Source organism: Melanerpes formicivorus, unplaced genomic scaffold (assembly GCF_026170545.1).
Source record: "Melanerpes formicivorus ecotype bairdi unplaced genomic scaffold, bMelFor1.0.p_v2 SCAF_112, whole genome shotgun sequence".
Lineage (NCBI taxonomy): Eukaryota > Metazoa > Chordata > Aves > Piciformes > Picidae > Melanerpes > Melanerpes formicivorus.
The window spans coordinates 1399516-1415326 of NW_027142464.1; the positions used below are offsets into that span (position 1 = coordinate 1399516).

At 57.8% G+C, this 15811-nt stretch overlaps 1 protein-coding gene across 1 annotated transcript in view; it reads left to right on the plus strand.

Moving 5' to 3' along the window:
• Window positions 1-551: 551 nt before the first annotated feature.
• Window positions 552-15811, plus strand: part of IKZF3 (IKAROS family zinc finger 3) — a 38590-nt gene continuing 23330 nt past the window's right edge. Inside the window, 3 exon segments of the mRNA XM_068167099.1 lie at window positions 552-608; window positions 6552-6605; window positions 7359-7469. Coding sequence (XP_068023200.1) covers window positions 602-608; window positions 6552-6605; window positions 7359-7469 — 172 coding nt within the window. The 5' untranslated portion in view covers window positions 552-601.

Below are 15811 nucleotides of genomic sequence, written 5' to 3' on the forward strand. Positions count from 1 at the left end.
CTCCAGCTCACCGTTGCCACCCCCAGCCCTGGCACACAAGCCTGGCTCTGCAGCACGACAGGAGGTGAGTCAAGAGGCTGCCAGTGTGGAACAGCTCTGTGTCACCCTGGGAGTCGTTGTCGTCCCCCTGGGAGCCATTGTTGACCCTGGAGAGAGCTAACCCAGCTCGTGGTGTTCCCATCTCGTTGTGGGGTTTAAGGTGAAGGGCTCCCTAAAAAGCTCAGCGATGGTTTTGATCAGTACCGGGTTATGGATGCTGCCAGCTGGCCACTCAGGGTGGATGTCAGGAGGAATTTGTTCAGTGAAAGGGTTCTCGAAGCCTGGAAGAGGCTGCCCTCCCCTAGCCCCCCGTACCCCGTCGGTGCCCGCGACTCTGCCGAGTGCCCATCGCTGGGCACCACCGCCGAGCCCCGGGGCGGGCAGTGCCCGGGCCGGGGCGAGCCCCGGGTCAGCTCCGTTTGCCGCCGCCCGGCGCCGCTCTCCGCCCGCCCAGCGCCGGCCCGGATGTGGCGGAGCCCGGGAGGGAGGCGAGGCCGGGCCGGGTCCCCTCCGGGACGATCCCCGCGGGGCTCGCAGGCGGAGCCGGAGCCGCGGCCGGAGCATGGCAGGTGAGGAACGACCCCGCTCTTCCCCGGGCCCGGGGTGGGGAAGCTGCTGCCGCCGTCGTGCGTCGCCCTCCGCCTCCATCCCCATCCCCGCTGAGCCCCTCGGGGTGCCCGCACCGCTCTCCGCACCTTTGCTTCCCGGCGGCTTCCGCAGCCGCGTTTTACCGACGGGAACCGAATCGCCTGCGGCAATTAAAGGGGAAACGAACGGAGCTTTCCCCCCCCCGCTCTGAGTTTAATTCCTGACACATCCCCACGCGTGGCAGGGAGCTGGGGTCAGCACCTGCTCCTGGCCCGGGTTATAAGGAGTTAAGCAGCGCCTTGGCTTCTTCTGGAGCCTAGAAGGGGCTTGGAACTTCCAGGGCCAGCAAACTGCAGGCAAGGTTTGGGCTTCAATGGGAAGGAAACCCCCAAATCAGCAGAGTTCTGGGCAAGGCTGGCAGAGCATCGCCCCAGAGCTGAACATTCTCAGCTTAACTCATTGCTCTGAGGGTTAATGTCCTGAGCTTGGCAGGCTGGGGATGAAGTTGGTGTGGAAGGGTTTTCCTGGGTACAGCAGCTGCCAGGAGTCTCTCTTTCCGTGGGAAAATCTTGGTTCCACTGCAGGCTGTGGGGAATTTGAGGACAAGAGGAACATTCCTGGCCTCAGCTCTCTGTGTTCAGCGTGAGGATGCTCAGCACAGGCACAGAGTGGGAGAGGAGCACTGGTGAGAGATGTCTGAGGAGGCAAAGCTCCCAGCCCTGGGTTGTGTCTCTCCATGGCACCACAGAATCATTTTTACTGGGGGGAAAAAGAAACCCTCAGCCTTTAAGATTGGGTCAAACCCTGATTGGTTTGGGTCTTGCAAGAGCTGAGCTCCCACTGCCATTTCCATTTGCTGTGCTGGGATGGAGGTGCTGAGTTACTGGAAGACGCTCTGCTGGTGTCAGAAGGTCATAGGCGATGATCTGAGCCCCAAGTTCTGTGCTGCTGATCAGAATCTCCTCCCCAAAAGGGAGGGAGGAGCCCCTGGGACTTCAGATGTTCCATGGTGCTGCAGAGCAGCAGAGTGCCTGAGACCCTGCGCAGAGAGGCTTTGACCAGGTACCTTCAGCCTTCTCCCTGGCACTGCAGGTGCTGGTGGAGGTCATTCCATGGGGAAATCGTTTGGGCTTTCCTTCTTTTCCACGAGTTGGACCCCAGAGGATCCTTGGGGTCCCTTGGGGTGCTGTGGTTCAGTTTGCATTGAGTTTGGGCTGAGCTGGAGTTAATCATTTGAGGAGAATTAACTCCAGCTCAGCCCAAACCCGGCGCAGAGCTGAAGGTGGAAAACCTGTTGAGGAGGGGGAAGGAGTTGGACACAAGGTCACTGCCTGTGCTGTGTGAGTGCTGAGGGAGAAGGGCAGGAGCCACATTTCCTGTGGGGTTACTCTGGGGTGCCTCTGGAGAAGGTGCAGAGAGAAGGAGACAACCTCTGTGTGCTGGGCCAGGGGGATTGGGAGCATGTGGGACAGGCCCTGTCGTGGTGCTGGAGGGTTGGGAAGTGAAGCTGGCAGTAGAAAGGTGATGTTGTGCTGTTGGCTTTGGGGGCAAAAAGGTAAGATGTGGCTCATTCAGGTTGTTTCTCCTGCTCTGCTGGCTACCAGAGAGGAAAAAGGGTGTTAGAGGCAGTGCTGATTTGAGGCACATCCATCACAGGGCTGGAGCTGCCATGCTGTGAGGACAGACTGAGAGAGTTGGGGCTGTTCAGTCTGGAGAAGAGAAGGCTCTGAGGAGACCTTCTTGTGGCCTTCCAGGATCTGAAGGGGGCTACAAGAAAGCTGGGGAGGGACTTTTGAGGGTGTCAGGGAATGACAGGACTGGGGGGGGGGGTGTGTGTGAAGCAAAACTAGAAGTGGGGAGATTGAGATTGGATGTCAGGAAGTTGTTCCCCATGAGGGTGGTGAGAGCCTGGTGCAGGCTGCCCAGGGAGGTGGTGGAAGCCTCATCCCTGGAGGTGTTTGCAGCCAGGCTGGAGGTGGCTGGGAGCAACCTGCTGTAGTTGTGAGGTGTCCCTGCCCATGGCTGATCCTTGAGGTCCCTTCCAACCCTGACAGTTCTGATTCTGTAGGGAGGGTTAAGGCAGAGGTGGCTTGGTTGGTTCTGCTGCCTGGCCACGCCGCAGCAGCTGTGCCCTGGCAGCTCCACAGCCCTTGGGATGTATTTTTTTTAGCAATAGATTTGAATATTGGGTGGGTTTGGGGTGGGTTTCATTTTTTTCTCTCACTTTGACTGCTGGGGTGGAACAAGGGATGGGGAAGGATTGGCTTCAAAAGCACCCAAAGGTGGCACTTCTGCTCTGGGAGCCAGCGGCGCGTGGCGGCTGCAGGGCACCCAGGCAGACCCTGGCCCTCCACACACTTGGGCACTGCAGCTCTGGGAGGACCAAGGGCATCTGTAAGTCACTTCTCACATCCTGCTCTCCTGAAGGGGAGGGAGGAATTGTGGCTTTCTTTGTCCAGGATTAAGGGTGGGAGGTTCCTAAACCTTCTCCTGCCTGAGAAGGGACTTTCCGTAAGGGTTAGTAGGGATGGGAGAGGGGAGAAGGGAGGCTGGAGATGGGTGGGGAGAGGGGAGAAGGGAGGCTGGAGAGAGATGGGTGGGGAGAGGGGAGAGAAGGGAGGCTGGAGAGAGATGGGTGGGGAGAGGGGAGAGAAGGGAGGCTGGAGAGAGATGGGTGGGGAGAGGGGAGAGAAGGGAGGCTGGAGAGAGATGGGTGGGGAGAGGGGAGAGAAGGGAGGCTGGAGAGAGATGGGTGGGGAGAGGGGAGAGAAGGGAGGCTGGAGAGAGATGGGTGGGGAGAGGGGAGAGAAGGGAGGCTGGAGAGAGATGGGTGGGGAGAGGGGAGAGAAGGGAGGCTGGAGAGAGATGGGTGGGGAGAGGGGAGAGAAGGGAGGCTGGAGAGAGATGGGGAGGGGAGAGGGGAGAGGAAGGGAGGCTGGAGAGAGATGGGAGGGGAGAGGGGAGAGAAGGGAGGCCGGAGAGAGATGGGAGGGGAGAGGGGAGAAGGGAGGCTGGAGATGAGGAAGAAATCCTTGGCAGTGAGGGTAGGGAGAGCCTGGCACAGGTTGCCCAGGGAGGCTGTGGCTGTCCCCTCCCTGGGGATGTTCAAGAGCACCTCCCCTGTGGGGACAGGCTGAGAGGGTTGGGGTTGTTCAGCCTGGAGAAGAGAAGGCTCCAGGGAGACCTAATCTTATTTGAATCTTATTTTCACTTCATTTTGATTTTTCCTTCATTTGATTTTCACTTCATTTTGATTTCTATTCACTGTTATTCCCCCTCCATCTCCTTTCCTCCCCCCTCATTTCTTCACTCTCCTGAGAACTCTTTGCCTCTTCCACCTCGCCGCCAGCTGCACTTTTCGCCCCCTTCAGCTCGGGGACTTTGCCACATCCCAGCTCTCACCCAAGCCACTTTAAGTGGTCGAATCCCGGCTGCATTTGCAGGGAGGGAGGGAGAGGAGCTCGGCTTTATGTTGAGGAATCATTTCCCAAGTGCTGACAGCTTAACAACCCTGCCGTCAGGAGCTGCACCCCGGGGGAGCTCAGGCTGCTCCTGGGTGGTTTCAGCCCTTAACAGGGAGGATTTTTCTCCTCGCAGCCAGCTCAGGGCTGTGGCAAAGTACCTGGATAATGGAACTCGGGGTGAGAAATGGGAGCTGAATGTTTTCCCTTTAAGGAACAAAGGAACCAAACCTTGAAGTGAACCCCGGGGGGAGAAAAAAAAACCCTCTTTTGTAGGGATAGGGGAGGGGAAAAAAACAAGGAAATAGTTCTGCTGCTTTAGTCCAGGTTGGAGATCAGGAAGAATTTCTGGGCTGTAAGAGTGGTCAGGGGCTGAGCAGGCTGCCCAGCCCTGGAGGGGCTCGGGGAATGTGTGGCCATGGCACTTGGGGCCATGGTTTGGAGGCTGTGGTGGGGTTGGGTTGGGTTGCTGGTTGGGCTGGATGCCCCCCCCGAGAGCTTTTCCAACCTCATTGCTTCTCTGATGCTTTTTTTTGCTCTCTGAGTTTGCCTTTCCTTTGCTGCAGCATCAGCCCAGCTGCTCCTGCACTTTGCTCTTGGCCTTAAAGGTCTTTTCCAGCCTAAATGGTTCTGTGGTTTTCTAAAGAGGAGGAGAAACTTCTTTGCTGTGAGGAGCAAAGGCTGGGAGCCCTGGGGCTGGGAGCCCTGGGGCTGAGAGCCCTGGGGCTGAGAGCCCTGGGGCTGAGAGCCCTGGGGCTGAGAGCCCTGGGGCTGAGAGCCCCTGAGCAGAGCAGCCCCAGAGGGGATCTCAGCAATGCTCAGCAAGAGCTAAAGGAGCTGTGGGGAGCAAGAGGCTGGGGCCAGACTCTGCTTGGTGGTGCCCAGGGACAGGAGAAGGGGAAATGGACACAAACTGGACCCCAGGAGGGTGCAGCTGAGCAGGAGGAGAAAGTTGTTTGGTGTGAGGCTGCTGGAGGCCTGGAGCAGGCTGCCCAGAGAGGTTGTGGAGTCTCCTGCTGTTGGAGAGCTTCCAACCTTCCTCTGGGCAAGCTGCTGTGGGTGCCCTGCTGGAGCAGGAGGGGTTGGATCAGTGGGTGAGCTCCAGAGGTCCCTTCCAGCCTGCAGCACGCTGGGATTTGGGGATTCAGGTCTGGCTGGAGGCTTTGCCACAGGGTTCAGGGAGCTTTGTGTTCTGACGTTGCTGCAGAGACCACAAAAATGTTCCATGTGCAGTGGTGGTGAAGAGAGAGAGAGAGAGAGCTGGGGAGGAGGGGGGGGGGGAAATGTCACTGGTGGTTAACACCTCCCAACCATGGCAGGAGCAGGTCTGTTATGTAACTGCCAGGAATGAATTTCACAGCTCCTGGAGCTGTTCTTGTTTGCATTCCTCCCCCCCCCCCCCCCCCCCTTCTATCTATAGATTGAGAAAGATTTCCTTAGAGATGGAGATTACAATAATTAAACCCCCCCAAAACAAAGAAAAGGTATTAAAAAGAGGAATTAAAACAGAGGGAAAAACCTGGAGGGCAGAAAGGAGGAAGGAAGCAGGGAGCTGTGACCTGGTTAAGAAAATCAACCCTGCCCTAAGGGAGTCTCAGGACACCAAAGAGTGGAGTAGAGCCTGGGCTGGGCTGGGGGACTCTGCAGGTCTGTGCCCCCAGGCTGGGTCAGCAGCCTGAGTTAGGGCACTGGAGAGGAGAGTGGAAATCCCCTGCAGATCCTCAGAGAGGGCTGCTGAGTGCTGCTGGGAGCCAGGGCCATGGAATGAGGTGGGAAGGGACCTTCAAGATCATCCAGCTCCAACCCCCTGCCATGGGCAGGGACACCTCCCACCAGCCCAGGCTGCTCAAAGCTTCATCCAGCCTGGTCCTGAGCACCTCCAGGGAGGAGGCAGCCACAGCCTCCCTGGGCAACCTGTGCCAGGCTCTCCCCACCCTCACTGCAAAGAATTTCTTCCTCATCTCCAGTCTCAATCTGCTTTCCTCAAGCTTCCATTTCCTTCCCTCTCCTCCTCCTGTGTTGCTCTGGAAGGTGCCTAAAGGTTTGAGGTGCTTGAGTTTTGGGTAGCCAGAGAGGTGGTGGAGTCTCCATCTCTGGAGACATTCAACCCCCACCTGGATGTGTTCCTGAGTCACCTTCTGTACCTGACCCTGCCTTGGCAGGGCAGAAACTGCTCCTCCTGTCCCATTTGAAACCTCCCTTGGAGGATCTTGAGGCCCTTTCCTCTTGCCCTGGTGTTAACTGCCTGGAAGAAGAGGCCACCTCCAGCCTCCTCTTGGGCAGCTGCAGAGGGAAGTTGTCCAACCCCACAGAGCAGTTCCTCACTCTGGGATCCTGGGAGACTTTTGGGGGTTTTATTTCTCAGCTCTGCTTTCAGCCAAGGGAAATTGGAATTGATCATCCTGCAACAGCTGCAGAGGGAATGCTTCCAAAGGCTCCCAACAGCTCTTCTCTCTCTTGCAGGTTCCCAGGCAGGTATGGACCTCAGCTGTGCTCAGGACCAGCCAGTGGCTGCAGGTGCTGTGCTCTTTGAGTTCTGTCCTCCTAACCTCTCCTGGAAGGTTGCAGCTGCAGGGATGTGGTGCTGTGGGACAGGGCTTAGCACCAGGCTTGGCTAGAGAATGGTTGGATCTGATCACCTTCAAGGAACTGGTGGAGGGAGTCCAGCAGAGGCTACAAAGCTGCTGAGGAGCTTGGAGCAGCTCTGTGAGGAGCAAAGGCTGAGAGCCTGGAGCAGAGCAGCCCCAAAAGGGATCTTCAGGATGCTGTTAAATAGCTAAAGGCTGGGGGGTGGGGGGAAAGAGGCTGGGGCCAGACTCTGTTCAGGGGTGCCCAGGGACAGGGCAAGGGCTGCAAACTGGACCCCAGGAGGCTCCATCTGAGCAGGAGGAGAAACTTCTTTGTTGAGAGGGTGCTGGAGGCCTGGAGCAGGCTGCCCAGAGAGGTTGTGGAGTCTCCTGCTCTGTGGAGCTTTGGACCTCCCCTGGGCATTGGGCTGCTGGGCAAGCTGCTGTGGGTGCCCTGCTGGAGCAGGGGTGAGCTCCAGAGGTTCCCTTCCAACCCTCACCTCGCTGGGCTGCTGTGTGTGAGGGTTTACATCAGACTTGAGGAAGCAAATCCCCTCCCCAGGCTGCAGCTGCTGGGTCTGCAGGAGGACCTGGATGGGGGTTGTGAGCAGTGCTGGGGTGCAGCAGATGCTTTGAAGGAAGCACCTGGGAATGTTCTCAGAGGATGAAGAGTCAAGGAGGGATGTTTGGGTTCTTTTTACAGAGGGCCAGGAGGTTTTGACTGATGGTGACCTGAACCAGTCCCAGGAAATGGAGACTGTGGCTCCTGGGGAGGATGTGAAGGAGCACAATCAGCCCAGCGAGGAAGCAGGAGGTAAAGTGAAGTTTAACTCTGAAAAGCAATCACTCAGTTCTGCCTTTTCATTCACTGGGGATGCTGTGAGAGGGATTCCAAAGTTTATTCTGGATTCATGGCTCTTTTTCCCATGGAGTCCCAAGAGTGGCTCAGATGGGAAAGGACCTCAGAGATCATCTGCTCCAAACTCCCTGCCACAGGCCAGGGACAGCTCTCAGCTTCTGGCCAGTTTCATAGGTTCATGGAATGGTTTAAGTTGGAAGGGACCTTCAAGGTCAGCCAGTTCCAACCCCCTGCCATGGGCAGGGACACCTCCCACCAGCCCAAGTTGCTCCAAGGCCTCATCCAGCCTGGCCTTGAACAGGACATCCCCAGCCTCCCTGGGCAAGCTGTGCCACGGTCTCCCCCAACCTCACTCTCCAGACTTTCTTCCTCATCTCCACTCTCAATCTCTCCTCTCCCAGCCTCACCTCACCCCCTCTCACCTCACCACCCCAACCCCTTGTCCAAAGTCCTTTGCAGCCACCAGGTTTGGGTTGTGTGGAGCCAGCCATCAGGCAGCAGGCTGGAGTTAATGTGTTAATTAAAAGCTTGATGGAGGAGAACGAGGGGGGGGGGGGGGGGCGGAAATACAGGCAGCAACTCCCCCACCCCCTCCTCGTGTTTTTTGCCTCAGGGGAATGGAGGCTGCATGCTGTGGTGCACATGGGCTGTGCTTGCCTGCAGCCATACCAATCCCCTGCTCCCGTGGTGCTGCCTGTGCCTCGGCTGAGCAGCGAGGCAGAGAGGGCAGGAAACACTGCCCTGGTGGCTGCATGTGTCCCCAGTGCCCTTTGGTGGCCAGGAGGTGAAGCCTCCTGCATTGAAAAAGTGAACTCCAAAAAGCACGAAAGCCACTTTTGGCCTGAAGGAGCCAGAGCCAGGCCGAGGAGTTTGGGTCCCAGATGGCAGCAGGCTTGAAGGGAACCCCCAAAGGTCATCTCCAGAGAGTCATAGCATGGTTTGGGTGGGAAGGGATCACAGTATCACTTAGGTTGGAAAGGACCTCGAGGATCATTGAGTCCAACCTATCAACACAGACCCCATGGCTAGACCATGGCACCAAGTGCCACGTCCAATCTCCCCCTGAACGCCTCCAGGGACGATGACTCCACCACCTCCCTGGGCAGCACATTCCAATGATGAACGACTCGCTAGGTGCAGAACTTCCTCCTCACCTCGAGTCTAAACCTCCCCTGGCACAGCTTGAGACTGTGTCCCCTTGTTCTGGTGCTGGGTGCCTGGGAGAAGAGGCCAACCCCTTCCTGGCTACAACCACCCTTCAGGTAGTTGTAGATGGCAATGAGGTCACCCCTGAGCCTCCTCTTCTCCAGGCTAAGCAACCCCAGCTCCCTCAGCCTCTCCTCACAGGGCTGTGCTCAAGGCCTCTCCCCAGCCTTGTTGCCCTTCTCTGGACACCTTCAAGTGTCTCAATGTCCTTCTTAAACTGAGGGGCCCAGAGCTGGACACAGGACTCAAGGTGCAGCCTAACCAAAGCAGAGTCCAGGGGCAGAATGACCTCCCTGCTCCTGCTGGCCACACTATTCCTAATGCAGGCCAGGATGCTATTGGCCCTCCTGGCCACCTGGGCACACTGCTGGCTCATATTCAGGTGGCTGTCGATCAGCACCCCCAGGTCCCTCTCTGTTTGGCAGCTCTCAGCCACTCTGCCCCCAGCCTGTAGCTCTGCATGGGATTGCCGTAGCCAAAGTGCAGCACTCGGCACTTGGACTTGTTGAATGCCATCCCATTGGACTCTGCCCATCTGTCCAGTTGGTCGAGGTCCCCCTGCAGAGCCTTTCTGCCCTCTGACTGACCAACATCTGCCCCTAACTTGGTGTCATCTGCAAACTTGCTGATGACTGACTCGACCCCCTCATCCAGATCATCAATGAATGTGTTGAAGAGGACAGGGCCCAGCACTGATCCCTGGGGGATGCCACTGGTGACTGATCCTCAAAGCTCATCTTGTCCAACCCTTCTGCACTCAGCAGGGACTCCTCCAGCTGGAGCAGGCTGCCCAGGGACACCTCCAGGCTGATCTTGAATGTCTCCCAGGGATGGAGCTGAGCTCAACCACCTCCCTGGGCAGCCTGTGCCAGTGCCTCCCTCCCACACTGTGCAGAGCTTCCTCCTGGTGCCCAACCAAACTCTGCCCTGCTCCAGTTCCAAACCACTGCCCCTCAGCCTATCACTCCAAGCCCTTCTGAACAGTTCCTCCTCAGCCTTCCTGGAGGTCCCTTGCAGGTGTTGCAATGCAGCTCTGAGGTCTCCCTGGAGCCTTCTCTTCTCCAGGCTCGACAGCCCCAACTCTCCCAGCCTGTCCCTACAGGGGAGGGTCTCCAGCTCTCTGATCATCTTTGTGGCCTCCTCTGGCCCCTCTCCAGCAGGTCCTTGTTTCTCTTGTGTTGAGGGCTCCACCTCTGGACCCAGTAGTGCAGGTGAGGTCTCCCCAGAGCAGAGCAGATGGGCAGGATCCCTTCTCTCCATCTCTGCCAATGGGCACTGGCAGTACAGAAGGCCAGGGGCAACCCTTCTGGGGCAACCCTTGGCCTTCTGTGCTGCCAGTGCCCACTGCTGGCTCCTGCCCAGCTTCTCCCCCACCAGCACCCCCAAGTCCTTCTCTGCAGGGCTGCTCTCAATCTCATCACCCCCAGCCTGGATGGCTCTGGAGGCACCACCCTCACCGTGCAGAACTTCCTCCTGATGTCCAACCTAAATCTCCCCTGCTCCACTTTCAAACCCCTGCCCCTCACCAGCAGCTCTTCTCCACCAGTCCCTGCCCGGGTTGGTTACCTCTCCCTGCCCTGCCCTGCCCTGCTGGAGGCAGGCAGCGTGCCGGGGGAGGGGGGAGGTGGTGGTGAATGGCAGCGATCTGCTTTCCTGGTTGTGAAATAAAGAGCACCCGAAGCCACCCTGGTGGTTTATGGATGCTAATTGCTGCTGCTGCTGCCTCTCAGGCGTCTGCAAGGGGGTGGTTAAAAGGCTGGAGGGGAGACAGGAGAGGGCTGAGGAAGCTCCGCTGAGGTCCCGGCGCTGCCGCCGAGCTCAGGTCCTTATCAGCTGCCAGAGGAAGTGCCGTTTTTTATCAGACTATTACATCTCCCAAGCCCAGCTCGGAGCCCTGCTGCTCGTGGGACCCAGAGGTTATCTCACAACATCAGAGCTGCCAGGCTGAGCAGCTTCACTTGAGAGGGGATTTCTGAGCCTCTCCAAGCCAGGCGAGGCTCCGCCGGCGCCGCCGCCGCTCTGGGGCTGGCTCTGCCTTGGTGGCTTCTTGGTGAACTGAAAGTCTCCTCCGAGTGGTGGTGTCCTTATCAGCGGCAGATCCTGCTTGGCTTTGCTGTTGCTTGGCAGCAGCCGCGGTGCTGTCACCGGCAGGAATGCTGCCAAGCACGTTCGGTGACATCAGCACCAGAGGTTGTGGCACCGCAGCCTGGAAGCGGCTCAGAGATGCAGAGGATGGTTTGGGTCGGCAGGGAGCTGCGGGAGCATCCAGTTCCAGCCCCTTCCTGCCAGGGGCAGGGACACCTCCCACCGGCCCAGCTTGCTCAAGGCCTCATCCAACCTCAACACCTCCAGGGAGGGGGCAGCCAGGACTTCTCTGGGCAGCCTGGCTGGCATGGGACCCCTGCCGCTGGCACCTGAGGCAAGGCTGCCCTGCCCCATGGAGAAGGAGCTTGGAGTCCTGGTGGACAACAAGTTCTCCATGGGACAGCAATGTGTACTGGTGGCCAAGAAGGCAAATGGCATCCTGGGGGGCATTAAGAAGAGTGTGGGCAGCAGGTACAGGGAGGTTCTCCTCCCCCTCTGCTCTGCCCAGGGGAGGCCACATCTGGAGTACTGGGACCAGTTCTGGGCTCCCCAGTTGAGGAGGGGCAGGGATGTGCCAGAGACTGTCCAGTGGAGGCTAGAAGGATGCTGAGGGGTCTGGAACCTCTGTGTGAGGAGGGAAAGGCTGAGAAAATTGGGGTGCTTAGGTCTGGAGAAGCCTCAGGGGGGGGAATCTGATCAATGCTGATCAATACTTCAAGTGTGGGTGGCAGGAGGCTGGGGCCAGGCTGTTGTCCAGTGGTGCCCAGTGCCAGGCCAAGGGGCAATGGGCACAAAGTGGCACAGGAGGAGGAACTTCTTGAACTGAAGGGTGGCAGAGCCCCGGAGCAGGCTGCCCAGGGAGGTGCTGGAGCCTCCATCTCTGGAGAGCTTCCAACCCCACCTGGATGTGCTCCTGAGCAGAGCCAAGGGGCAGGATCCCCTCCCCTGCCCTGCTGCCCACACTCCCCTGGCTGTAGCCCAGCACACAGCTGCCTGCTGGGTGGCAGGAGGCCACTGCTGGCTCCTGGGGAGCTTGGGAACAGATGGGGGAATATCAGGTAGGAAATGAGGGATGAACCCAGCACCTCTAGGAGGAAAACCTTTGCCTGGGAGGTAGCTGCTTGAGGGAGCTGCTCTGTAATTCAGGCTTCTTGGCTTTCACCAGCTTGGAGCTGATTTGTGTTGTTTTGCTGCTTTCTGTTGCTGCTATTGGTAATTAATTGCACAAGGAGACAAATGACACAGTGCCTTAATGACAGAGCCACCCTGCTATTAATGAAGTAGAAAATACACATCCAAGTGCCTGGAAAATGAATGCCTGGCTGGCTGGGCTGGGGGTTTGGTTTGTTCTTCCCACCCCCACCCCCCCCTAAAGCTCCATTTCCAATTCTCTGTTGCATTTCAATTTGATTTGTTTCCATTTCTGTTTCAGTAGGAAAGGAGCAGCCTCATTTAGCACAGAGCACCCAGCACCACCAGGGGCAGTCAGGAAAGGTTCTCTCTCCTCTGTTTTTTTCAGCAGTGGAATTTCCACCTGGGCCTTGGGGTTCCTTCAGGAGTCGCCACTCAAGTGTGCAGAGAGTGGCTCAGGTTGGAAGGGACCTTCAGGATCAGCCAGTCCCAAGCTCCCTGCCACGGGCAGGGACACCTCCCACCAGCCCAGGTTGTTCAGGGCCTCATCCAGCCTGGTCTTGAGCACCTCCAGGGAGGAGGCAGCCACAGCCTCCCTGGGCAACCTGTGCCAGAGTCTCACCACCCTCACTGGCAAGGACTTCTCCCTCATTTCCAGCCTTAATCTGCTCTCCTCAAGCTTCCATCCCTTCCCTCTCCTCCTGTGTTGCTCTGGAAGGTGCCTAAAGGCTTGAGGTGCTTGAGTGTTGGGTAGCCAGAGAGGTGGTGGAGTCTCCATCTCTGGAGACATTCAACCCCCACCTGGATGTGTTCCTGAGTGACTCTAGGTGACTGTGCCTTGGCAGGGGGCTTGGACTCAATGATCTCCAGAGGTCCCTTCCAGCCCCTACCACGCTGGGGTTCTGTGCAGTGGGTGCTGAGCAGCAGTGCTGAGGAGATGCTGCAAGGCACAAAGGGAAAAGAAACTCAAAGTGAAGGGTCTGGAGAACAGATCTGGTGAGGAGCAGCTGAGGGACCTGGGGGGTCTTCAGCTTGGAGAAGAGGAGGCTGAGGGGAGACCTCCTTGCTCTCTACAGCTCCCCAAGGGGAGGCTGGAGCCGGGTGGGGGTTGTGCTCTTCTCCAAGGAACAAGTGTTAGGAGGAGGGGAAATGGCCTCAAGCTGCCCCAGGGTGGGGTTTAGTTGGACATGAGAAGAAATTTCTTCCCTTCAAAGATTCTCAGAGCCTGGAGCAGGCCTTGGGGTGATGGAATCCCCATCCCCGGAGCCGCTCACGGGGCAGAGCTGTGGCGCTGCGGGGTTGGAAGGGAGGCAGCGTTAGGGAACGCCTGAAGATCTTCCCCCACCAAAACCATCCTGCGACGCCCTGCCCGGTGCCGAACCTTCGGTTTAACCCCTGCCAGCTCCAGGGAGTCCCTCCGAGCTGCCCACCTTAGCGACTCCCTCCCTCCTTTCTCCTTCTCCAGCTGTCAGCCTCCTGCGAAGCTTTCCCGAGGTGGTTAATTGGGTAGTTAGGAAACGGCGAAGCTTTTCCTCCCCCCCCCCCCCCCCCTCTGTTTTTTTTGTCTTGTGTTGTTTTCTTCTTTATCTTTATCCTTTCCCCCTCCCCCCCCCCCCCCTCCCTTCCCTCTTTAGTCTGCCTGAACATCTGTAGCATTAGGGCCTCATTATGCTGGAAGTGGCACAGCAAATCAGCGGCGTCGTTAAAACGCCACATTAAGATGATTAAGTTTCTTTGTTATCCAGTTGACTTTTGTGGCTGCTTCGCCGCCGTCGTCGTCGTCGTTGTTGTTGTTTTTGCCTGCGCTGAGGATTTTCATGGTTATGACCTCAGCTCCTTGTAAAACACTTGAGCGACATCCACCCCTCGGTGCTGTTCTCTGCTTAATAGCTTCTTGGGAGGGGTTGGGGGGTTGGGGAGGGGGGGAAAGGTTTTTGTTTCCTTGTTGTTCTTTCTGCCTTTGGCTTTCGCCGCGCTGCTGCCGTGGGGAAAACTTCAGAGCGGGACCGAGGGGGAAAGCGGCGCGGTAGTTTTAGCAGGGGGTTGAGAGATGTCGGTGGGATGCAGCAGGAGGAGGAAGGAGGAGGGAGGAAGGGAGTCGCTGAGGTGGGCAGCTCGGAGGGGCTGCTTGGAGCTGGGCAGGGATTAAACTGAAGATTCAGCTCCCAAGTTGCCTTCTTTCCCCTCTGGGTCTTGGATTAAATCCTAGGGACTGGGGGATTTTCCTTCCTCCTCTTTTCCCTCCTTCCTGAAGAGAAAAGCTAAGATGGTGATGCTCTGCCTTGGTCCAGTTACAGAATCCCAGGGGGTTGGAAGGGAAGCTCTGGAGCTCACCCAGTCCAACCCACCTGCTCCAGCAGGGCACCCACAGCAGCTTGCCCAGGGGCACAATGCCCGGGGTGGGGTTTGGAAGCTCTCCACACCAGGAGACTCCACAACCTCTCTGGGCAGCCTGCTCCAGGCCTCCAGCAGCCTCACACCAAACAACTTTCTCCTCCTGCCCACATGGGGTCCAGTTTATGCCTATTGCTCCTTGTCCTGTCCCTCACTGAGCAGAGCCTGGCCCCAGCCTCTTGCCCCCCCCAGCCTTTAGCTCTTGCTGAGCGTTGCTCAGCTCCCCTCTGGGGCTGCTCTGCTCCAGGCTCTCAGCTTTTGCTCCTCACAGAGCTGCTCCAGGCCCCTTCAGCATCTTTGGAGCCTCTGTTAGACTCTCTGCAGCAGCTCCTAGTCCCTCTGGGACGAGCTGGGGGGGGGGGGGTGCCCAGTTGTTTGCTGCCATTCTTCAGGTGCTGCACCTCCCAGGACATGCCCAGCTCTGTCGGTGCAGTGACTCAGTCTGAAGCTGCCACCACAGCTTTGTTTTGGAGGCTTTCCAGAACCTCTCTGTTTTTACAACGTTTTTCAGGTGAAACAAAAATATGACTCTGGAGCAGGTCTTTCATCTGGTAATCATCTCCCCAGGAAATGAAACCCTCTGCATCAGCCTTCACACAGCACCCTGGGACTGGCTTGTGTAAAATCAACCACACTTTTGTGCTGCAGCCTCTCTTCCCTCCCTCAGCTGCCTCGAGAAAAAATAGTTCATGGGTGCAGAGAAGGGCTCAGGTTGGAAGGGAAGCTCCCAGCTCAGCCAGTGCCAACTCCCTGCCATGGGCAGGGACCCCTCCCACCAGTCCAGGCTCTGCTCATCCAGCCTGGCCCTGCACACCTCCAGGGAAGGGGCATCCACAGCCCCCCTGGGCAGCCTGTGCCAGAGCCTCCTCACCCTCACTGGCAACAATTTCTTCCTAATCTCCCCTCTCCATCTGTCCTCCTCAAGCTTCAACCCAGCCCCCCCTGAGTGCTGTATCCAAACCTTTCCATGCAGCTGCCAGTCTCAGTGCTCCCCTTGCCCTGCCAGGACATGGAGCAAAGAGTTGGGGGCTGCAAAAGGAAATCTGATTGCTTCAGATCTCTGCCAGCCCTTGGTGAATTTTGGGGTGCCCTGTCCTGAGGCTGCTTCAGAGAATCACAGCATGGGAGAGGTTGGAAGGGACTCTGGAGATCATCCAGTCCAACACCCCCTTGCCAGAGCAGGGTGACCCAGGGCAGGTCACACAGGAACACAGCCAGGGGGGGTTGAAAGTCTCCAGAGAAGGAGGCTCCAGCACCTCTCTGGGCAGCCTGCTCCAGGGCTCTGGCATCCTCCCACCAAAGCTTCCTCCTGGCAGGAAGGCAGAGTGGAGCCTAGACAGCAGCCAGTGTGTTGGGACAGCAGAATCCCAACCCTCCTCACCTGGGTTGCCTTCTCAAAAGCCTCTTCTCAGTGGTGCCAAGGGGCAGTGGGCACAGGCTGGAACCTGAGAAGTTCCATTTGAACGTGAGGAGGAACTTCT